Genomic DNA, 24265 nt, shown 5'->3' with positions numbered 1-24265 from the left:
ACATCGACAATTACTAGGAAATATTGTGTAACATGACATAAAATCCACAAAATACATTACTTGTCCAAAATGTTTATCGCTCATTGTCTATATAAAAAGTAAATTTCAATTTGCGTCAAATTAGACTTTACCATAATTACCTTCGGATACTATCTCGAACTGTAATTCTAAGATTCACTGATAGCGACGACTACTCCTTCCAATGCAGAATATTCATTTTGCTTCACATTGTTAGCCTAAAAATGAATTAGCCCGTCGAGACAAAATAAAAATGATGGAATATTATGCACTATGGATGGATGAATTATTTTATAAGGTTTTTTGACACCACTTAATATTTACGGTGGATAAATAAGAGAAATTATACAGCCTTCAAAGCTTCCGGATACCTATTTCACTCAAGAAAGAGCCCTAAGTAGAGAATATACCGCTCCTTAAGTAATGCCCTTCATTAAAACAGCTGCGAAGACTCAGCAGTCAGCTGTTTCCTTTCCACGGGAATATTCACCAAGAGAAGCTTACCTTGGGTACACTTCCAAGACGACGAACACAATACTATAAGACTACATAGGAGATACTGCCTAAAGCACCACCGTTATAAACATAAAAAAGCATAAAATGCAGGTAGTGCCATCAACCACCTAAGTAACGAGATATCAACGCGATGAAATTTTGTAAAAACAGGCACAAGAAATGTGAAATTTAGGGTTCCCTCCCAGAAACGATAAACCAAACGCACACAGTATCAAGGCTCATTTTAGATTTCACCTTACTGATCCCCCTCATGAATAATCGCGTTTTAACTGCCACTCAAACGCCGGCGACGAGAGGCATCCTCTAAGCTGGGAATACCCGTTCACAGCGACGGCGGTCCTCAAGAGAATTGAAAAACAGGCTGAATGGATGGGGAAAACATGCTCGGGACTTTAAAAATGTAGCAAAGGGGGGAATCTGAGGAACCAGAGTAGAGAATACGTAACCGCGGCGTCCGGGAACTTCCGTCAATCAATACTACAGTGACGTGCTGGTCGTTCATGCGGAAACGAATCCAAGGATTCCGAATAGCTTCTCGATTCGATTCCGTGAGGCAACTTCGTCCAGCGTCATTCCAAACATCCTACGTGAATCAGGACAGGTATCATACAAAAATACTGGAGACGGATAGAATTTAGTGGCAAAATATAAAATGTACTAAAGTGGCGAATCAAGTGGTAAATGGCTTGCCCCCAAATATAAATGATTATGTTTTTGCTGAGATTAATTGTTTAGCAATTATAAATTGATCATTATTTAAGGATGATGCACCAAACTACCAAGGCCTTCAATCAGGAAAAGAAAACAAAATTAATTTTACAACATTTTTAAACAGAGGCCATGACGATCTTAATTTGAAACACTATTGGCGCTAATTAATAACCCTAATGACTGACTGAAAATATGACCAGCATCCCACCCAAAAATATAATATAATCTCTGACGTAATCCTACGCATAAAGCTACTTCAATTTCAAAGACGTTTCAACCGCGATTGCCTAATATTATGAGGTGTTACGCCATCTTGGGTAAGACCTGATACGGAAGGTTCTAGCGAACGTAAATTACGCCAAAAATAAACATTTACGAGTTCTACTCTATTTCAAGTCACGAAATGCAAGAAAAGTACCTGGGTATTTCTTTAAGCAAGAGGATCTTTGCAACACTGCACGAATCCATTTTAGGGCTCATTACGTGGGCTTTACTGCGTGTGCAAACAATATTAACGCTCTATATCTGAAACGACTCTTGGCAATAACTTAAGTCATTTCACAACCTTATGTTCCTCACAAAAACTCCCACAAGCTAGGATTATCCTCATCAATACTAATACCTACTTTTAATACGTTCAAGTTTAATTACGAACAACTTAATGAAATTTTTAACCAATAGTAGCAGAGGATTTTTCAAAGGGAACTACATAACACAGACTGTTATCTACACTAAGAATATATCTTTCATGAAAAGAGCTTAATGAAAATCGATCCGAAATAGTTCTAATACTGTACGGTTGATAAAATAAATAATTGGAGTAATTAATATATGAACTTCAATGATGATGTAAAATCACGGCAAACAACTTAGATAATAAATAAATCATTAAAAATACATGCATTAAAATTGAATAATTAATAAAAGTTGGGTAATTTCCGAATTTTACGCATTGTAGCATTAATTTTCAGAATAAGGAAATGAGCATTAAAATTGACTCAATTAATGTGTCAGCAATTATGGTTCGACCAGAGATTTTCCAGACGCAACGATGAGGAGCACCCTCCGTCTTTTCTCTTTTCCCGTTCGCCTAAATATTTAGTAAAATATGGCATTTAGAGTTAATAATATACATCCCTATAGATGAACCTCAACATTGTCAATTCCTTCAAAACGACCTCCCTTAACTTGCCTGAACTCCGATAGGATTTTGGTGTAACGACAAATAATTTACAAAGGGACTCTGTAAAAAATTAAATAAAGGGCTGCACTCAATGATGAATCGTTATTTTACACACCTCCATCACATTCACAGCCTGGAAATTCTTATCTCCGTACGACCAACTTACGCTTCTTATGGCTTCTCGCAAACACCGAAGCAACTTCCTGAACTCCGCCGACACGTCTAGCAACGAGTCATTCGTTATACTCTCTGCTGACCTTTATTCTTCGGGAGTATTGAGTAAAAGTACTTATTTCTCTTTTTTTCTAGATCGATATCCATTCCCTTGTTGCCACTGTTGGCCGCGAGATTATGGCTAAAATGTTGAAAACTAGGGCTACATATACTTATTTATAATACTAAACCGGAAAAATAAGGAAAAACTATTACAGTCGTAAAGTTTTATGGCAGTGCTATTTATATTCGGCTTTTTATCAGCAATCCATCGATAGAATTTAAATGCAATGAAAAATTATTCATTTTTTTCCCCGGTTCCATTTCAATTCGTATTCTTCGTGCAATTTTATACCAAGTTGATAAAATCAGAGGAGTAAGGGAGGGTAATTCTCTACTTCAATCCTTTTTCTACAAGCTCCAACTTCTTTTGATTATAGTAGGGGGTGGATCACCACAATATGAGAGAGAGAGATCTGAATTGAATCCATACCGCAGGGCATGCAAACGTCAATTCTTATTTACCGAGCTGTAACTACCACTCCAATTTTCAGAAATCCGACTTGATTTGTGACAAGAATGCTACTGAATCGAGAGAAGAACGGGTTTCAAATGAAGAAAATAAATTCATAATCACAAATTGAAGAATCAGGATCTAAAGCTCGTTTTGAATGTTACTAAGAAATCTTGCCCTTTTTTTGCCTCAAATAGCAATATATGACTAATGAAATCACAGCTAAATGATCATTAATTCATCGAAGGAACTCCCAACTCGTGTATCTGTTGACATGCAGCAGGGACTCACAGATTCCTCTAAGTCACAGGTAGAAGTATAACAATAAAATCAGTAATCGAATGCACAAACGCGGTAAGTACATCCTTACAGAAGCTCCAGCAATTGCTTCCCGACATTGCTGAACAGTATACACGTATTCACGATATTCCACCAACACTGCGATCTAAGTATAAAAGTTGCAATACCTAATGTAACCTCTGCAGACGTCTGCGACTATAAGGACGCCGATTCACTACACATATCCGCCGTTTTTCTGCGCAATGATGGGTGGGCAGTCCCACTGGGCACGAAATAGAAGAATAGTATAAATATAGGAGGAAATGGATTACTGCGGAAATAAATCTGAAGGCATTCTCAGTGTATGTATGTAGCATGTATGAATTTTTGTATAGAATATTCACAACCACTAGAAATGTGAAAAGTGATTGAAGATTTAGTCTATATACGTTAGAGGAAAAATTTGAGGCATAATAAACAAAAAGATATTTCAAAATGCATTCAGGATATTCAGTCGTGGCAATAATTCCAATATCACATGAGGCGCACACACCATTCGACTCGGAAAAATATAAAACTACGCTCAAATTAAGATTGGACAATGCGATAGCATAAATGTGGAAATTCGTTTTGTTTTTACAATAAAACTGGCTCATTAAATATAAACCGAAACCTGATAAAAGCGATATGATTATCCGTAGGGTGATGAAAAAATAAAACGAGGTTGCGGAAGTGACAAAGAGATAAGCAGCAATATAACCACATGAAGATAAAATTTAAATCCACAGAGATACGCTGCAAAAACTCGAGATACATAAAAAGGGAACACGACGTAAAAGGACGTTAATGATAATTTGGTAAATTTTGGAATGAAACTTTCTTCTCAGTCCAGATAGAATTATGGAACTATCCTAGACATAATAAGCGAAAATAGTGTTTCTCTCGGCTACCTACTTAAAGGATATTGAAGTAGTTTTACCAGCTAACAATGTCTCATCGCATTATTAACGTATCAAGTTCCAACTATAATCCCATTTGCTAGAACACTCAGTTCAAGAGAAAGTCAACAATCAATGGTAAAAATCAAACATATGTGAAAATAGTCCTATAAAAGCACTTTCCACAATGACAAAGAGTCTTGGCCGTCAGGGCTAATAATAATTGAACATCTAATTTATGCCAAATAAGTTACTGCCTATATTTCCTATATTATAAATACAAGAACTTTGAAAAAAGCGCAAGCAATTCAATATTAAACATATGCACTAATTCAAAGTACAGAGAAATTTCAACTGATATCCGAGAATGCTCGCCGTTGTGAATATATTGTGATCAAGAGTTTCAATTGATGTGAAAATGACATTAAAATAATGATACCAAGTCACGCGCACGGATACTTCAGATCAAAGATCATAAAATCCGAACATAAAAAGAAAAGAGAGCCACAAATGACTTGACACTGAAATCCTCCATACTCTCCTCGGGTTTATGTGAAACATCTGTGAAGTTTTATTACCCTCCGTAAACGCAAAAAATCGTTCTATCTACACGAGGAGAAAATGGCAATTAAGGTTAAGACGTAGTAGTACATCTCTACTTTATTTTTAAAAACTTTTTTCGAATCCTGAGTCACCAATAAAAATGTTCGTGTCGCAACCACATAAGCAAAACATTTGATTAATTTCGGGAGGAGAAATATAATAGGGTTGAACTACAGCTCAAACGTTCTTGATAACAAAATCCCTTCTTCAAAAAAATAAAATACTCGATCGCTCAAGTGCTAAAATCTCACAATCTAAACATCCATGAATCACGAATGGTCACTAATCCGACTAGATGAGGCCTAGAGAGTTAAAGAGTCCACGGAAAGTCTAAGAAGGCTCTCGAGGGTAGAAAAAAATGGTCGCTGGCTCTCAAGTAAATTGAGAACGAAGGGGTCTCAAGGTAATGAGAGTCTGGGCGGTGCTTGCAACTCCACTGATTATGTGGGTCCGCACGGTTCTTAAGCTAAGAGATTAACGGAATTAATGACGGAATCAATCGTTCCTGAGAGAAAAGTCCTTATCTCCTCCCCACCGCTGCTGATAAAAGGACACACACGAGAACACAAAAGGGTATTAGTCGACGAGAGTTTGGAGCGCGAACCGTAGAAGGCGAAGAGTTAGATTGATGATCACGGGCGGACTGCCACACGCCTCAATCTTGATTAATGGAGCAAGCATTATGCAGATGTCCCTCTCCTCCACGAGCAACGTTCCGGGCACGCTCGTTTTCCCAACCCTCGATTGCGGGAACGAGCCACACCGGCCAAAACAGTCACAAGCAAAGGGTGGTAACAAAAGCGGTGAATTCGATCAACAAACGAGACAAGAGTTAACCAGTGAAAAACCATGGCACCCAAGACTTCGCCCATTACCTTGCTAGTTGGCAAAGAATACTGGGCAAGTAGTGAAGGTTTCTCGGGTTATGCACCAGGTCTGGTCCTCCATATCTCATTCCAACGTTTCGATAACAAACCCTACCAAACACCCTAGAGGTGGCTCGCAGGGTATTATGTGGATGTAGATAAGCAACTCGCCCATCGTCTTCAGGGATTCAGAAATTCAATGATCGTTGGATCCTTAATGGATCATTGGATGTGGACTTGGTAATAGGATTCTATTAAATTTTCAACTTGACTCACCACTTTTTCATATTACTGAGAGCCTACATGTGATGGACAAAAATCTTAATCTTTACTAAAACACAAAAAGTATAAAATCGCTAGAGGACTCACCATAGTAAGCGGAAATTATCGGATAATCATCCAAACTACAATTTAAAAAGTATACAAAAGTTACATCGAAGACATGCATTACATTCATAACGATTCTAGTTTCAACTGAATACGAATATCCACCTCTCAAAATCATTAAAGACAGCCAAATATGTCACATTATAAGGACTGATATTTCCGATTTCATACAAGTAACCCTTTTGAGCTTCCACATACTTGATTGAAAGGATAGAGGCCCACTAAATTCTATTTCCGTCTGTGAATTCCTGCGAAGCAAGTTAGATGAAGGGCGGTGAGGAAAGTGCAAGGAGGGTGAGGTAGGAATAGAAAATACTGCGGGTCTCCTTGAGCTGTCTAAAGGCCCAAATCGAATGAGAACCGGTAGTCCTCATCCGAGTGACTAGAGGAAAGACCATACGTGACTCAATCCGCTTCCTGAAGGAAACCATACTTTGGATAATGGCCAACGATAAGAGCATAAGGAAGCAGGCATGCTTTTATTTTGGCTACCAGGCACCTACGGTATCCTGTTTATCTTTTGGTTCAGTGGCGGCATGGTCGGTTGAATAGCATAAAAAATGAAATCCAAGACGCGCGAGGTACGAAAGGTAATTTTATCCCGATTTACCCGAGGTAACTCAAATTCATAACCAATCCCTTTAAAGATATCACACTTACCGTCCACAATTTTTTATAGAATCCTTCATTTATTTACCCTTACCTTAAAAATATAGAAGACCAAATACCAAACCTAAGAGTAAACGCAATCCAGAACGATTTTTTTGCTTTTTTGCGCATACGACCCAGATTTAAATGGCTAAAGTCGAGGTGATGTTATGGGTCTGATAGAGGCGACTGTGACGATAGAGTTAGTTTTCATGCTTTTCGTTTCTATTGCATAGTTTATTTAAATTAATTCAACATTCACGAAGAAAGAGTACGAGAAATTTTAGGGATTCTATTTTTAAGCGTTGTATTAGCTAACTTTTTCCATTTTCCATTATAATCTGATGTTTGTGTCTCAATATTGGCCTCTGCTTTGGGTACTATCTTTTGGCTCGTGTTCACATTTACTTTGAGGGTAATACGCCTAGGCATTACAAATTCAGCCCACGCAGCAAGTCGGCGCAAAAATAGACTTACAAGAAAACAACAAAATTTCAAGCTTACAGAACGAACTATAGCACCTTTCCACATATAGGGCTTTCGAATAAATGTCAGCCCGTAAGATAATATGAATACTAAGTCGCGTTGCCTCCAAGCATTCATGAAGTCAACGCACATGAAATACATACATAGCAAGCTGTCTTAGCAACATTTGAAGGATATCCGCAAAAAGATCGAGATCGAATTAAAATGTGTCGGTCACAGCGAATAACGGGATTCTTGGTGTCACCACCTTAAGAGCCCGACCTTCAGACCTCAAGCAGAGAACGGCTCAGAGTCTCTCGAGTCATGCAATTTCCTAGCGAGAATATGGATCACCATAGGCATACTGTCAACTCCAGGCAAGGTAGTGAATCAACGAGGAGGGAAAATAAAATGCTACCCAGGGTAGGAGAAATTGAGGTGGAAAGTTGGGATATATACACTTTCAGTATTGCTCGATGTGATGAAAATGACAGCATTTGAATTGATATTTGCAGAGGGCAAGAGGAAAATATGTAAATAAGGCATTGTAAACGTACAAATAACACACATTTTTTAAAATATCTCTTCCAAAATGAATTATTTCCTCTCTAACAAAATTAATGGTGACTATAATACTCAAGAGGACGACTTAAGATACTTAACACCTACATACCCCCGATTTCCATTTCTGATGTTTGATTGATCTAACGCTCCACGATATTTTAAATATTAAAAAAAAGGCTTAAGCATTTTTAATTTTTTTACTTATTGTATGATGAAAGCGACAAAATGAATTTTGAGAGAATGTAAGTTCCTAGAGAGAAAATTATATCGAATAAAAAATTAAATGGCACGATCTTTTTACATCTTTATTGCGCATGTATAACCATGGAACGCAAAATTCACAAATGCCTAACCTCAAAAAAAATGTGTACATTACATATTACTTCCGGTGATTCGATAAAAAATAAAAAGCAAAAAAATACACAGCTTTCGTTATACTTTCTGTTTTCGGAAAGTTCAAACATGATATCAGATGAACAAATAAAGTTCTTCCTTTATTTATTCGGCATACATTAGCCTTTTGGAAGCAAAAAAAACACAATTTTTTTTAATACATCCAATAATTTGTTGAAATATTGCCAACGAAATCATTTTTATATTTATTGAATACATAATTGAAATAAAATTAATTTTATTACAGGATCTTTCATAACGAAACTATTCGCTGACGTAAAAACTCCATTTGATTATTATAACGCTAGGTTAGCGAAATGATGAAAGAAAGGAAACAGAAGTTTTTCACTTCATACAAATATGCTTGAAAACGTGTAAAAAAAAAGAGAGGGGAACATGCGAGAAATGTTGAAAATGACAGAAGATTAATTAATTCTGATATACAAAGGTTACCTACTTTGAACCTCGAAAAACTGATTGAAACTTGTTGTAGGGAGGTACACTGATGCATTGATATTTGGCGACTTCCGACATAGGGGCACACATACCATTAAATTGAAGGAAAAAATGAAGAAAATAACGTAATTTTGGAAGAAGGAAGGATAAAAAAGAGAGTTTAAAGGTGGAATGATAAAAATCTACGCGTCAAATAAAACACCTACAAGGCAATCTACACTGCACTCCAAATTCCTCTAACTATGCCAACAATTGACTGCCCATGAAATAATATACTTATACTCCTTAAAAGCATTAAAGAAAAAACCGACAAACTTAAATGATGCATCCACTCTTTCAAGAACACCCAACTCCCGACCAGAATTAACGGGCCTCGTCACAAAAGAATGGATTCATGAGCATGGAAGCGTAAACGAGATAAAACAAAATAATCAGTGGGTGTGAGCAATGAAGGCGGGTGAGAGGAGCCCGAATACGGATGAGTGGGCACTAAGGAGCAATCCACGCCTGAGCGTCCTTTGTCCACCTTTTGCCGCCCGCTGACGACTAGGACGGCGATGGGCGTTGGGATTAATCGCTACGGGACATGGAATTCGCCCATATCACTCGGGTGAGCCATGCGCTGTCCAGCGTTTGATGGCGACAGCGAGAAATTTGAAGCAGAGGTGACGGCGATGTCTCGCCACACGTACTCGGGAGAAAGCCACTCAAAGATAGAGAGATATCCATTTAGCAGATTTCCTGGTTCCTCATAAGCGGTAGTCATAAATATAAGGAATCGGGATACAGCATACAGGTCAACGTTGAACGTATGAGAGGATCAAAAATATGTTAAAGGATGTGACGTAATTTATCTTTTGTTTCAATTGGCCTTGCCCATATAGGTCAACACAGAACGAAGGAAATGGATGTAAGCAAAGAAATTTGACACAATTTAGTATATCTTTAATTTTTTGCAGTATTTTAAAAACATACCATTCCAAAATTCAACGAAAAACATTTTCTTTAAAACGAATGAAATACAATGATAACAAGCTGAGCGATATCTTTATTTTATTTATATCAATTACCCCCGAAAACTGCCAATTGAAGCCTTTAAATCGAGGGATACAACAATAAACAATAGATGATCACACACATCCATGACCTGAATTGGGGCAATCTAACAACAATAACGCAGGAGAAATTAGTCAAGAAGTTGTTGATGAGAATATGATAATCATCATTAGAAACACAAATAATAATTAAGGTTCTTCATTAAAGATGAACAATGCCTTCACTCTGAGAAATTGATACGTAAAATCTTTATGCAATATAACAGGGGTAAAATAAGAGGGTGACGACGTTTGAGCGAGGCATAATGGCCGCGAGAATAAACTGCTTTTACCCGTATCCATATCGCAGAAACTAGCTCTCACAAAAAGGGAATTCTTTACAAATAAAGCTAAAATATCCACTACCTACAACAAGAATACTCTCAAGGGCTAGATCTCATGACATTTCATGAAAAGGAATCAGTGAGAATAGGATATAACTTACGGAAGTTTCATATATAAAATCCATCATTGCCGAAATTGAGAAGATCAGTTGAATTCGGCAGAACTTGAGAACATGAGACACGCTTTCAGCGCACTGCGGCGTTCACAGCAAGCAGAGAAAACAATTCAGAAAAGCCTACCGTTCATCTCTCACAACACTCGGCTCAGTCACTTGGGCTTTCAGCCATAAGATTAACTTAAGTCGACTAATTAGAGGGCGTCTATGCGAGAATCTTCGCGTCTTCACCGTTATCCGAGAGTGGGGTAGAGTAGAAGGAGAGGCACACAAAAGTTGTTTGAGATGGGAGACACTCTTCTCAGCGACATGATTCGAGACAGGGGCGAGTATGAAGGGGGCAAGATGGGGTCCGGACCTACCCCGAAATGGAGAAAGTAAAGAAAATAATTAGGTGCCATAGTCTGATTTAGTTTAATGAATCACACCCTGGGGAAAAGCCGCATCATATCCTAGCAAAGGGCTTGATCTCTTGAAAAATGGGCCTCCGGATTAGAAAATAAGAGAGATTCCCAAGTGATTTTCAAAAGTATTATGTTGAAATTAGGGTTGAAGACTGGTTGTATAATATTGGCCGTTTGCCAAAAAAATATGGGTGCAGGCTGTTGGCTGGTGGCCGCTGAAAATAGGTGGAATTTACATTGGTTATGCGGAAAATTCGTTAGGTTCCAGCAAAAAATCGGCCGCTCATGAGTGTGGCCACTACATAGATGTGGTCTTCAGGAGAGTCTTTACCTTACTCTTCGGTAAACACAACACGTGAGTTGGGAAATTTAAACATCAATGAATCCGTGAGGAAAAATTAGTTGCATATCAAAAAGAAATTAAAATTAAAATATTCTATTAAAATTCTTCTCTTAAAATATTTTTAACTTCACTAACCAATGAAAGGTCACTGAAATTCCCTTGAATGATTTTTCTTGGTACTCAAATGCACAGCAATATTTTAGCCAACCATTCACTAATAGTATGGAAGACACGCGACTCAATATCAAGTAACCATGGAAACGTATGATGGGACCAAAGCAGGGACGTCATGGCCGCTCCTAATCCGTACTCTAAGGATTATACAGTAGTTTAAAATATAAGGGTTGTATTATCCACATCCTCTGTGCCCTATTTTGTTTTCAACATCAACTGATTTCACCAAAGGAAGCAAAGCTTTGTAGGAAAAAAAATCATGAAAACAATTAGCTTAGGAGAACCTTCAGGATTGTGCGAATAAAGAAGAATCAGGGAAAGCAATAATTATGCCAAGCGAAGAAAGACACAAGGTAATGAAGATACGTGACGGCGCAACGCATGAGAAATCTGTATAGCACTGCTCCAACTCAGAACAACGGTTCGCTCCTTTCGGCCCAATCAACTTTAACGCCTGTCCATCGCTCGCCAGCCATTGATCTGCACCGATGGACTGGTTTTAGCCCCACTTGCGTCTTTCGATTGAGCCCTCCAGATATGTGGCAATTCCATCACCAATCCAGTCCACGAATCAATAAATCCGCGCGAAGGGTTATTTTTGCCATATCGTTACCTGTAACATTTTCCTACCGCTGTTTTTCACGGGGAAGAAGGATAATAACCCGCCTGATATCCCTAAAATTTCCATTTCTATGGGGGGGCACCTCTTACTAAGATATGATCAAGTGTACCAGAACATTCAAAGATCACTCCACCACGCTTAGCGTTAAGTAAACAAGACTCAGCATGCTTACCTCACCGTAACAGAGAGTAAATATGCATTTTAACGTAATTCATTCCTCAAACCGAAAAAAACTCCTATTTAAACCCTTCAAATCGATGTTTTATTCAGAAATAATTGCGCCTGTGACTGAGCGCGCATAAATATATTGCACCAGGGTCAATATTACGGCTTGCTTTTTCGCCATTTCCATAATGACTATTACTTCCATTCATTCTTATCGCTCGCTGGAATAGCTCTTTGGGCAATAGTTTAGTCTACCATTCACTATTAGTATGGAAGTCACGCAAGAAGCCATGGAAACGTATGATGGGACCGAAGCGAGGCCATCACCCACTCTATAAATTTTTACTATCAGCACAACACATTAGTTAAAGATTATAAGGGTTGTATTATGGACAATCTTTACTACAGCCTACAATGTGAGAATAGCGATTTAATGGGGCAGACAATAACCGATAAAACTTGATCAGATGGCATTAATTCTGATAAGTGAAAAAAATAATGATCATGCGAAGGAAAGCATTAAATTTAACCGTGATCCCACTGCAAAAGTAAAAAATTAAAAAAAAACTAAACGAATACATGTACTTTCACAAGACTATCTTCTATTTACCTTCTTAGGGTAATAAGCAGTCGCTAAAATAACATCACGTAATTAATGGACGCCATCTAAGTTATAAATGACATTTCTGAATCAATTAGTTCAGCTCAGATCCAATTTTGTACTCATACAGAAAACGTTACTTTTAAAGAATCTTTGTTTTCCTGGCGTATGATGCTAGTGAATTCTTCTCGTGTTTACAGTTTAAGTGAGAAGGCGGCTTCCGACGATGACCAAGTCGTCGAAACGTCAGCAACCAACGTACTAATTATTCAGTAGAGAGCTTGTGAAAATGTATCAGCAATACTAATTTCGCTTTGCAATAAATATTTAATTTTCCATGGAAATTTACAAGTCAATTCACCCTATGAAACGATTGCCAGAAAACTGCCATGACTCCCTTCCAACAGTCTCGAGAGTCTGGATCACTACATTCAACCGTATTCAAAACGATGAGCTCCCACCTGAAAATTTGCGGGTATTTATGGTTCCCGACACGGTTCATCGCCCGTTCCAACCTGTCATCAAAGATTATAAAAAAGAATAGAGAGAGAGAGGAAGAGAATCCCACGGTTCCGAGCGAAGAGCGAAATTGCAGCTTTTTCCCCCTACTCCAAACTACGAGGCAGATTTTTTCCCATCGACGCAAAAACACAACCCGACCGAACGGAATGATTGCATTTCACTGTTCGACGCCACGAAGGCTGTGGCGACCGTCATCGAAAGAAATGACGGTTTCCAACGGCGAGGAGGGAAGAGGTGGGGTAGGGAGGCAGGTAAAAATGGGACAGGGGTGAGGGAGAGAGAGAGACGGGTCGGACGCATGAGTCGAATGGGAAACGTGCCTGTATGAATAGGAGAAAAAATTGCGAAAAAATAAATGCGGCACGCGCGCGACCGTTCCTCCTCCCATGCCTCAGGGGCAAACACCGCGTGTCACCATCCACATCATCGGGGGTGCGCCAGACGAAGTTTGAGTGTTGATCCATCCGCGATGAGGATTTACCTACCCGTGACTATTTATTATTTTACATTTAAAGTTCCTTAAACTTGCGATCGTTAATGCTAATCACATTTGAACAATCCTAGAATTGAGGTCTTCAGTCTCATTAGCTCTTCCTTCCCATGTATTAGGGAATCCAATTGCATGCTACGTGCTGGTGATTGATCACTCCCTGCCAAACACCCTAGAGGTGGCTCGCAGGGTATTATGTAGATGTATTATCTATTGAATCTCTGATATAACTTTCCCCATTCAGCTGATTCGAGCTACTCCGATGTCGTTCTCCCTAACCTCTCGCACTTCGGCAGTTACCTACATCGGATCATCACGCCGCACGACCAAGCCGATTAGGTTATTCTGTCTTCTTCTTACGCTGATATTTATTTCAAGTCAATTGCAATCATTATATTATCAAACGCGTAACTACTACAGAAGGAAATCAACTCACTTTTTCCTGATGGAAATAGTTTCTTTCGCTACCACTGACCCAGTAAGCAAAGATAAAGAGAGTCAGGGCGTGTAAAGATAGCCATTGCTACGTGAGGGAGTTGATGGCAAAATTTATTTATTGATTACAACGTATAAACATTTTAGCTAAAAAAACACCACATGACATATATGTAGGTTCGAAGATTTTCGCGGCGTTGATTGGATGATCTCTGCATCCTCTTCGGGTTTTCACCGCGTCCGTTGTGTTTTGGCGACAACAGTTTCGACCTGAAGACGCTGACTGCAATGTCAGCGACACTGGTGTCGCCAAAACACAACAGACGCGGTGAAAACCCGAAGAGAAGGCAGAGAACATGACATATATTCTTGCATTAACATCTTATAAAACATTCAGAGGGTTTTATGATGTCCTTATCTCACTTATCGCTATGGCTAGTCCTTTCAAAAACCGTAACTGGTACTTGCGACCGATTGCGAGGGCGAACCTTCCCTGATATACAATCACAAGAACTAAGCGTGATGGAGTGGAATTTTTCCATATTGAAAGAAACACAAGAAATTTTCCACTATTAGAACTATTTTGTATCTTAAAGAGAATGTAGTAACATCCAAACCTTGGTCGGGAGTAAAAGTTTATAATCGTGGAAAATTGCATGTATTTCTTTCAATATATTCCCTAGTTATTTTTCCTTGGCACCAAGCTCATCTCTAAATTTCTCTCACGGCTCTACAAAAACGAACTAGAGAGAGAAATAAAAAGGCAAAAAGGGAAACACAAACCAAAACAAACACAACAAGAGTAATCAGAGGAAGGTGAGCGGACGACCCCATCGGGATGATGAGTCACATTTTGGGTCCTTCCCCCCTCGACTCCTCCTCACTCCCCTCTGCCTCTCGCGTGACTCAACGGGCGACACGCAAGAGAGCGAGGCTGCGAGCAAAACCTCCCGAGCCCAGAACGAGGAGGAGTGAGTTCCGGAATGCGCCAAGCAGAGAAAGGTCCCGGGTCAATTAATTAATCATCCCAGAGTACGCAGGAACAAAAATTTTCCTCCACAAGTTCAGGTGCGACGTCGGAACACGCAAATTCCCCCCTCTCCTCGCGACGTCAATCAGGTGACTCGCATTTCCTGGCAGCTCCGGGGAATACCAGAGCTGGGGCCCTATCCACTAAGACAATCTCTCGGATAGTTCGTGGTTGGTTCTCGGAAAGACGTCATCATTACGGAATGAGCTATTCACTAAGGTGTATCCGAACTTTCCGTCACGGGAACTCGTCCGAGAGCGGCCGAAATGACGGAGGGTGTCGTTAAGTGACTTTCCGTTTCTCGGAAACGGAAAGTGATATGCCAGCTGGTAAGTTATGGAATATTTTTACCGATACCGAAGTGATGCTGTGGAAGCTGGTAAGAAATCTCAAATCATTTGCAATACTGGCACGGTATGTGTACTAAATACAATGGTAAATAGATGATTATGTACGAAGTTTGGAATCAAATAAAGTTGCAGTTGAACCGAAGAAGTCAATGCCTATCATTGTTCAAGTTGTAGTAACTTTCTTAATAAGTTCCAATTTGGGAAATGGTGTTATCCGTTGAAATAAATAAATAAATGCATTTATAAAGGCATTAACGCTTTTCAACAATGCATTAAATTTACTTCATCAATTTGTTTTGGAGTCAGTTGTTACGAATTTGACGTTGTGTTTGGATTTCGACCTGCTAGATTTTGGATTACTGCTTTCTTATTTTGACTGACCTCTTGGACGTACTCTTTATCGGAATCGCTACTTACTGACGTTTTTAGGCAAGTATTTGCTTAACGCTTTGACCTCGCACCGTTTGGACCTCGATTTTTGGATTAGATTAACGCTTTGACCCCGCACCGTTTGGACCTTGATTTTTGTTTTAGTAGTACCTCGTACTCGGAACATCTTGCGAGGTAAGTGCAATCTTTGACAAGTTATGATTGATTGTTTGAGAAAGTTCGTTTCCTGCGGGAATTCCTGGCGTATGACTGTCACTGTTTGTCACATTTGGCTCCAGTACTCTCATCATCTGATCTTTCCTTGACAACATTTGAAAAGCTTGTGGGTTTTGATATTCTCTTACGTCGTCTGCAGATCTTCACAACGTTAAATGAAATCACAAGTATCTCAATTCTATTAACAAACATAATGCAATTAAATGACGTAAATCATTTTTAGATGAACGAAATACAGGCGTTGAGGTTAATCAGAGAGAGGAGAAGAAGGGAGTTGAGGCAAGTCAACAGGACAAGGTTGCGCCGGCTCCGTGAATTAAGCGACCCATACCTCATGCCTGATGCTGCTTATCAAGGGCTTTACCGGCTAAATAAGGCTCTGACAACCGAGCTTGTTGAAGAGCTGGAGCCGCATATGCACCAGGCTGAGAGAAGCACATCAATACCTACCAAATTAAAGGTGAGAATACACATAAATGAGCACAGCAAGCCTCTTGTTATTACAAAATGATATATTTTCTGAAATGCTCCTAGGTCCTATGTGCTCTACATTTTTTTGGGCAAGGCAGCTACCAAAAGTCTGCTGGGAGTGACTGCCACCTGGGCCTCAGCCAAGCTGCTGTCAGCCGTGCAATTGAAGAAGTGACTGAGGCGATGAACTCTCCTCAAGTGCTGACACGTTGGGTTCATTTTCCACAGACACGCAATGAAAGACGGCAGGCCATACAGGAGTAAGCCATTGTCGATTTCTCTCACAGCATACATAAAAGAATACTTTGAAACACAAAGATGCATTTGCCCTTAACTTGAATGTCCCTTACATTTCCATTCTAAGTAGTTATTGATGGATTTAATAGCAACATAAATTTTCATTAATTTTGGATACGGGAACCTTTGACTTGGTGTCAGTCTTTACTGCTACACTCTTTTCTTTAGGCATCTTCTGCACCTAGCAATTGCTGATGAAAATTCCACCTTACCCAGTTCTTTTCAACAAAATCCACAAGTTCAAGGTTTTATAAATATAAAGAAATAACACAGCATCTTCCAGGGGTAGAAGTATTTTATTTAAAATACATATAAAAAATTAGACACCATTACGTCTGCCTCCTCAAATACGTTATAAATCTGAAATGAAAAATATATTGATGTTAATGCCAGAGATTTCTGCTTCACAACAGGAATTACCAAGCAACAGGATTTCCTGGTGTGCTGGGATTTGTTGATGGCACACACGTGGCCATAAGAGCTCCATCAGAGAGGGAAAATTTGTATGTTAAAATAGAAAATCATACCATTCCCTCAATGCTCAAATGGTAAGTATTGTTGAATAGGTGAAAATAATTTATTTATATGGACATTCAATTCATTTTTCCGTGTTATACTGCATTTTATAGGTGTGTGATAGCAGGCTAAGAATTTTAAACTGTGTGGCTAGGTATCCTGGCAGCACACATGATTCGTTTATTTGGAGGAATTCTGAGGTGTGCAGAGAAATGAGGACAGTGTGGGAAAGTGGCGAGAGGTGCTGGTTACTAGGTAGTTATGATTCATGTCAAATTATTAAATCTCATTCCAATAGAAACCCATAAATTGAATAACTATTGAAGAAAATGCCTGAGCAAGATAAGATTGATAGCTAATTGTAAGTTGTAACTATTGCATGCTCTGAAGAGTACGTTAAAAATGGTTTTATGACTCAAACCAAGCGGGAAAAGTAAAAAAAAAAGGAATTTGGGAAGGAGAATTTAGATTGGAATGCAGTTGAAGTTGCAAAATATAATGTTATAACAGTGATTTAAAATAGAAATTTGTGTTTAAATGGAGAAAAATACACCTGGAAAAATGGTACTGTTCACCGCATTGCATATTTCAACATGAGATTCCGCCTTAAGGCTGAATGATGGGCCAAAATTTTGGCCCATCATAATTCACAAAGCATACTGTTGAAGATAGCTGTGTGAATGCCTGAAAATATTGTGTGAAATGATATATTGTGGAAAATACTGCTGCATTTAATTACATTCCATTTTTTACACCTCATCCCTAAGGGGGCAGTTAATATTATCAAATTTTGCTTATTGGGCAGCTCCAGTTTAATTACATGATATGCTTGTTCAGGTGACTCAGGCTATCCACACCAGCCGTGGTTGCAAACACCCATACTGGATGCTGTGGAAGGCTCACCAGAGGAAAATTATACTAAGCTTCATGTGCGGGCTAGGAGTGCTGTGGAGCAGTGCTTTGGTGTGTTGAAGTCAAGGTTTAGATGCCTTCACCGAACACTTGAGTATGCTCCCGCCAAAGTGGGAAGGATAATAAATGCATGCGCAATACTCCACAATATGTGTATGGGGCATGGTTTGCCCATACCGGAGGAGGAAGAGGATAATGGGCAAATGCCAAACAACCCACCAGAGCCTTTTATTGCCCATCCTAGGGCATTATTGGGAGAAGCAAGGAATGTGAGGGAGTCCATTATTCTCCGTTTGCGAAGATAAATTATGGGTATGTGTTTCAAAATAATGTGCTTGTTTTTACCACTAACTTACTCTGTCTTCACCTCCCTCAAAGTTTCACACAAAACTTGGGCAGTCTCCTTGAATGTTTCCGCTATGGATGTTGCAGCGGCAGCCCTCTCTTCCGCTGCTTTCACCAGTCTCTCCTCGTACTGGTCTGGTGGGGTATCTGCAATGGAAATTGCACCAGAAAATATTGATGAATGAACTTATTTCTTTTCTACTACATAAATTGTTTGAACTCATGAATTATATTCATCTAGGTCAGGTTTAGATTAGGTTTAGCAAATGCCCCTTCTAATTGAAAGATTATTTGATTAAAAGAAAGTCTTTGATTACTTGCTGGAGTAAAAGTAGATGATTCAAAAGATTGGCAATATGCATTACCTACATGCTCACTGGTATTTCACTTTCCCACTATTCAACCCTCCTCGAGTAAGCTTTCCTATGTTATAATGGGTACAATATAATATATAATAGATATCAATAATTAACCATAAAGGTTGATGTTGCTGGTTGATCTATTTAGGCATCTTATTCATTCTAATCATAATTCAGAGTAGTATCCTAGTGCAAATATTCCTTCATTAATGCATCTAAGAGTGATTTAACATTTTATGGAGTAGCTTAAATTTTTCCCTCTCCAAAAGAAAAAAATTCATGTGTTATTCTGAACTATTACCAGTTAACAATAGCAACAACAGCATTTCTAATGTAACTTTTAATTTTCAGGTTTACTTACGATGGGCAACTGGCCTTTTCCTCTTACGGCTGCTGGTCTGTGGAGGTGGAGGAGATGCTGCCGGTGTTGTTTCATCTAGGATGGGCTGAGGGATAAAAGTGAAGGGCTGAAATTGGGAACTGGTGGATGGTGTGATGGGTGGAGTGGTGGGAAAAGTTACTGTTTCAATTTCAGTTGGGGTAGGAAGTTGCATGGGTGGGTGGGAATTGGGAATGCCGTCACTTAATTGCCTCGTAACCTGTGAGAAATAATGAAAAGTTTATGACACATGAGGCCTCAGATTTCTTTGATGGTTACAATGGTAAATTCGATACTATGGTAAACTGTTTGAATTGAATTCTTTTCCATGTTGATTCTACGCAATACTTAGGCCTATTACTATATTGGGATATTCAAAGGTATTGAAATACCGGTTGACTGATTCAGTTCAGCATTTGACAGCACCAATAAGAAGGATAAAAACTTCCCCGGAAATGACACTTTTCCCACCACTCCACCCATCACGCCATCCACCAGTTCGCAATTTCAGCCCTTCAATAATAAGTGTATTCATTTAGAACAGCCAGCAATATTGAATATGAGATCCACCTACCTCCATTTAGACAATCGGAATTATTCGTTTCTCATTACAAATTCCTCATTAATAAGGAATTATTTTGGTTTCACCAATGCCAGGCTATAAGAAAGTGTACGTTCTGCAATGCACCTCATATGACAATAAGTTTCATTGGAGAAAATGAAAATATACTCATTATTGGGCCAGTTCCCACCATAAGACTTGTTAGACATTCTTCTTAGAGATGTCCATTATAAAAAATATCAAAGCCTTTTGAATACAAAAGTTTTTGCTGAATCGCATCAGTGAAAACTTTGTGTGAAAACCTCAACCTCATTCTCAATTAGGAAATGAATAAGTATTCTCATATCACTAATGCTGATTTCTTTGTAGTCAAACTGGCACTTCAAACCAGTCTTCTTTGGGTGATTGCAACAACATTGATAAAATGAGTTTCTTATTCAATGAGTCAACATATTTAAATCTACTATTGTCAATTAAAAATATGCTATACCAATTAATTAAGGCATATTAATTCTTCCTCAGTTAACAAACCAAATCAAAATATTTTATTTGATGGGAAAATGGTTTGATCAGCAAGAAATTGCATAAACTTTGAATATACCATACTAAATTAATATTTCTTCTCTATCTCTCAATGTAATGCTGTGTCTAAGTTATTTCGAGCAAGCAGTCATTGTCATTACATTTTTGGTCCCCAACTATTCCATCTGAGGTGAGGAAGGCTATCAATTCTATAAATATCTCTTCTGTTGGGCCAGATTAGATTCCCTCAAAGGTTATTAAAGCTTTTAATAATGTTATCTCTTCATCGTGTCATATTATAAATTATTCATTCATTTCTGGGTGATTTCCTACAACCCTATAGCAAGCAAGGTTGAGACCAAATCCTATTATGGGACATTTGTAGAATCAACAATTTATGGGCCAATTTCAGTTCAAACAGTCTTTTGGAATATATTGAAGAAGCTAGTCTATAATTGCTGTATATGTGTAGTCATTTCTCATTAGACATTTTAGACAGATAGACAACTGCCAAAAAAGTTTTGGAACTTGAAAATCTACAACAACAGCTATTTTACAATTTTTGATGGTACTGCCATTGGAATTAATCATAAAGTGTTACAGGTATCTAATCTGACCAAAAAAGTGCATTCACTAGTGTAGATTGTAATATAGATTTTCTGTTTCTAATGCTTCCTTGCAAGGTAAGGTTTATTTCAACACCATCATGTTTTAAGAGAAATGTTAAAATTTTTTAGCAGAGAGCCTTATTATTATTCACTCTGTTAATTTTTTAGAAGATTAACAGCCATATTAGGAGCTAAATTAGTATTTTTTGTTTCACAGCATATTATTTGTGCTATTCCTGCCCTATTATGTAACTGCATTTTTAAATATTGGTTCATGTGTTTGATTCTGTTAATATGTATGATACTCAATGGAAGATAAAAACTTCTACGTTACTTAGCATGTGATTTTTTTTCAAAGCATCCTAGGGTGACCTTGGGCAATGTAAATGATGTTAATTTCAAGGGTGATTATGATTGACAAAAAATGAACAGTTTGAAACAAAAATTTGATTACACAAATGTAACAGTCGGAATATGTTGTCATATGTTGATCAGGTGATCATAAAAAGGTAATGGATATCTATGTCCACATAAAAATAACACATTACCATCATCAATTATGTCTAATCAAAATACCACAATATTATCTATTTTGCTCTCTGTGAGTAGTTATGGTGATATGTTCATACTGGTTAACAAACTTGTCTTTAAGGGATATTTATAAATATATTTATTATAATGTATCAAGCTTTTTGAACTAATAAACTGATAGTATTACCTAATTATTCATTGATTTCTGTTAATTTTCCTCTTCATTGAGATTTTAAGTTATCTCACAGACATATTCAATACTATATTGCATGCCATTTGTGACTAAAAGTGTTACTTATATTCTCCTTATTAATAGTTTATTATTGTTTTTTATTACTGAAGCCAACACTGTAATGTGACAAGTAATGCCATATAAAGTTTCTTTTTTTGATAGTACACTACTCAACTTCTCATTAGCATGAAAAGATATTATCCATTCCCCTAATGTTGACCATAATAGATTGAAATATGTAGTCTTATGTGTAAATAGGGTGTTGGCACTCCTATGGTTTGGTTTTGGATGAAATAATTTATGAAAATTGATTAAAAATTGTTATCTCTATCTATATTATTCTGTCAGCATTAGCTAGCAATCGTATTCTGTTTCTATTCAATTTAATTGCTCAATAAATTCAAATTATTGCCTTCAAACTCCATTTTATAGGTTTCTACGATTCAGCAAATAGTTCTACCTGCATGGAGTCGGGTACATCTAAATGGCCCTCCACAGCCACTTGGCCCAACAACCCAAGCAATGTCTCCTCAAGAGGAGTGAGGGCTGTCACTTTGAGGGATGGCCCTCCTCCTGTCCCTCTGGCATGCCCCATAATCCTGGCAGCTTTCTGCTTGGTGTCGCACCGCCAATCCTGCCAAACCTGCCAATAAATATTCCTCTGATACTGTCAAAAAATCAAATTAGAGACAATGCTATTGGATTAGTGTAAGCACAATATTACCTTAGCCCACTTCTCCGCCGTCTTTGTTGCTCCACTGGAGCAGGCGTTGAGGCGAATAGTTAGCTGTGCCCACAGCTGCTGCTTCTGGGCAGCAGCTTGTGGGCCAACTATTCTGTTTGTGGCTAACCCCGGGTGGTCCACCATGAAATTCAGGAGCTCCTCCTTCTGCTCCTGTGACACCCTGGGTGTCAACCGCACAGCACTAATGCTTACGCCAGTATCTATTGTGAATTTTGATAACTTCAGTTATTGAAAAAAATATGATATTACAAATATGCAGAATTTAAATTAGCTTAGATCACCAGGAAATATCCATCTTACAAAATATGATATTACAAATATGCAGCATTTAAATTAGCTTAGATCACCAGGAAATATCCATCGAAATATTAAAACTATCAAGGAAAGAACCATTTGTGAAAGTAGTCTTGTGCAGTATCCTATGCGAAAGTTTTATTAGTTCGCAGCAACGTAATGTTGCATTTTAAGGAACAATGTTACAATAATTAACAATCGTAAGAAATAATGGATCACCAGAAAATACGCTGTATCAATGTCGCCGTGAGAATAACTGGCATTTAGTTAAGCTTTGAATATTGTTTATGTTTACCATTGATATTTACGCTTACCTTTCAGTATTTAAAAGTGGAATTACACTAGGTATACCAACGTAAAATTAGGCGATTTCGCTACTTACGAATAAAATCAATGCTGTGAGAATTGTCCAGTATAGTTGCCTACGACTTAAAACAAAAATATTTATTAAAAATTAGCATATTTTCACTTACCTCCTCCGCGTTCCATTTTCAAAGGTATGATAAACAATTGCCGGACGATAATCAGCCATTGGCTCCGAGAGGATACGTCATCAGTAACTTCGGCAATCTCCGCCTCTTCTGCCCAAGAAGGGGGGAGGGCACGGAATATATTCCGAGAAGCATAGTGGATAGCATAACAACGCTTCCGAGTGACGGAAACGGAATCGGACACGGAAACGGAAAGCTCGATTCCGAAATCACGGAAACGAGGAGACTTAGTTACTGAATAGGGCTCCTGGAGTCCCGTGATTCTTTCCCGGCTCGATTCGCTTCTTCTGTTTTTATGCCATCCATTTGCCCCGAAGACAGCAAAAATGATGCGTTTTACGACCGATAATATTCAACTATTAACAATGAATGATCACAAACACCCATGTCACCCAAACACGCATGTCACCCATTTGTGCGTAACATTTTAGCACAGGGTAGTATGATTTGTTAGTATACGTGACGCTTTTTGGACCGTGTGAGGTGCATGTGAGAGTCCAATTGCATGCTGCATGCTGGTGATTGATCACCCCCAGCCAAACACCCAAGAGGTGGCTCGCAGGGTATTATGTAGATATAGATTTTTATGTCCGTGAGGTGTGCACGTGGGAATCCTCTAGCATGCCACATGCTGATGATTGATCACCCCCTGCCAAATATCCTAGAGGTGGCTAAAAGGGTATTATGTACATGTAGATGTCACGCACTGTTAAGGACAGCAACAGTGCCTCGATTATTAGAATTAACGGCTACGTCAACAAACGGTATGTTTTATTATATCCATTGTTCTAATCTTGCACGGATTTGCTATGGGAATTACCATCCGATGACTCGAACTGTTGACCTTCAGTTTGGCAGGCGAGAACTTTACCCCACCGATACCGACTATCCAATTCAATCTTCAATACCATAGAGAACATTACTTATTCATCCAATCTCCACTTAGTTAGC

General features: G+C 38.5%; 2 protein-coding genes and 1 long non-coding RNA gene across 6 annotated transcripts in view; 1 reads left to right on the top strand and 2 right to left on the bottom strand.

The window, feature by feature from the left end:
* Window positions 1–24265, bottom strand: part of LOC124159215 — a 170348-nt gene that overhangs the window by 4285 nt on the left and 141798 nt on the right. Inside the window, exon 3 of one of the 2 annotated variants that reach the window (XR_006864925.1) lies at window positions 9768–10666. The exons of the other annotated variant lie outside the window; for it this stretch is intronic. This is a non-coding gene — a long non-coding RNA (uncharacterized LOC124159215). Of the gene's footprint in view, window positions 1–9767; window positions 10667–24265 lie in introns of those variants that run through there. 2 annotated transcript variants of the gene reach the window in all.
* LOC124159212 (putative nuclease HARBI1) lies at window positions 15837–18202 on the top strand. 2 transcript variants are annotated; one of them, XM_046534863.1, is made up of 5 exons: window positions 15837–16008; window positions 16274–16510; window positions 16585–16781; window positions 17232–17366; window positions 17448–18202. In XM_046534863.1, exons 2-5 carry the CDS (start codon window positions 16274–16276, stop codon window positions 17464–17466), a joined length of 588 nt encoding a protein of 195 aa, XP_046390819.1. In that variant the 5' UTR covers window positions 15837–16008; the 3' UTR covers window positions 17467–18202. The 2 variants fall into 2 exon arrangements, 1 of the variants encoding a protein (XP_046390819.1); XR_006864923.1 differs by having other exon boundaries at window positions 15838–16510; window positions 17448–17589; window positions 18172–18186.
* LOC124159211 lies at window positions 17096–23148 on the bottom strand. Of its 2 annotated transcripts, none has more exons than XM_046534861.1 (5): window positions 22509–23148; window positions 22245–22427; window positions 19312–19549; window positions 18603–18738; window positions 17096–17178 (listed from the first exon to the last, which is right to left on the bottom strand). In XM_046534861.1, exons 1-5 carry the CDS (start codon window positions 22650–22652, stop codon window positions 17148–17150), a joined length of 732 nt encoding a protein of 243 aa, XP_046390817.1. In that variant the 5' UTR covers window positions 22653–23148; the 3' UTR covers window positions 17096–17147. The 2 variants fall into 2 exon arrangements, with proteins under 2 accessions (XP_046390817.1, XP_046390818.1); XM_046534862.1 differs by having other exon boundaries at window positions 22245–22418.

The sequence above is a fragment of the Ischnura elegans genome, chromosome 5 (assembly GCF_921293095.1).
Source record: "Ischnura elegans chromosome 5, ioIscEleg1.1, whole genome shotgun sequence".
Classification (NCBI taxonomy): Eukaryota; Metazoa; Arthropoda; class Insecta; order Odonata; family Coenagrionidae; genus Ischnura; species Ischnura elegans.
The sequence above is the reverse complement of the archived record's forward strand: the minus strand, read 5'-3'. Positions and strand labels throughout refer to the sequence as shown.

What these genes read in the sequence shown, in the direction of transcription:
- LOC124159211 (XM_046534861.1), bottom strand. Translation starts at nt 22,652, where the DNA reads ATGGTGGACCACCCGGGGTTAGCCACAAACAGAATAGTTGGCCCACAA. An exon ending in CGGCGGAGAAGTGGGCTAAG is followed by an intron (nt 22,428 to 22,508) that starts GTAATATTGTGC and finishes ATTTATTGGCAG; the next exon opens with GTTTGGCAGGATTGGCGGTG. An exon ending in TTGAGGGAGGTGAAGACAGA is followed by an intron (nt 17,179 to 18,602) that starts GTAAGTTAGTGG and finishes TTTTCATTTCAG; the next exon opens with ATTTATAACGTATTTGAGGA.
- LOC124159212 (XM_046534863.1), top strand. Translation starts at nt 16,274, where the DNA reads ATGAACGAAATACAGGCGTTGAGGTTAATCAGAGAGAGGAGAAGAAGG. An exon ending in CAATACCTACCAAATTAAAG is followed by an intron (nt 16,511 to 16,584) that starts GTGAGAATACAC and finishes AAATGCTCCTAG; the next exon opens with GTCCTATGTGCTCTACATTT. An exon ending in AGACGGCAGGCCATACAGGA is followed by an intron (nt 16,782 to 17,231) that starts GTAAGCCATTGT and finishes GCTTCACAACAG; the next exon opens with GAATTACCAAGCAACAGGAT.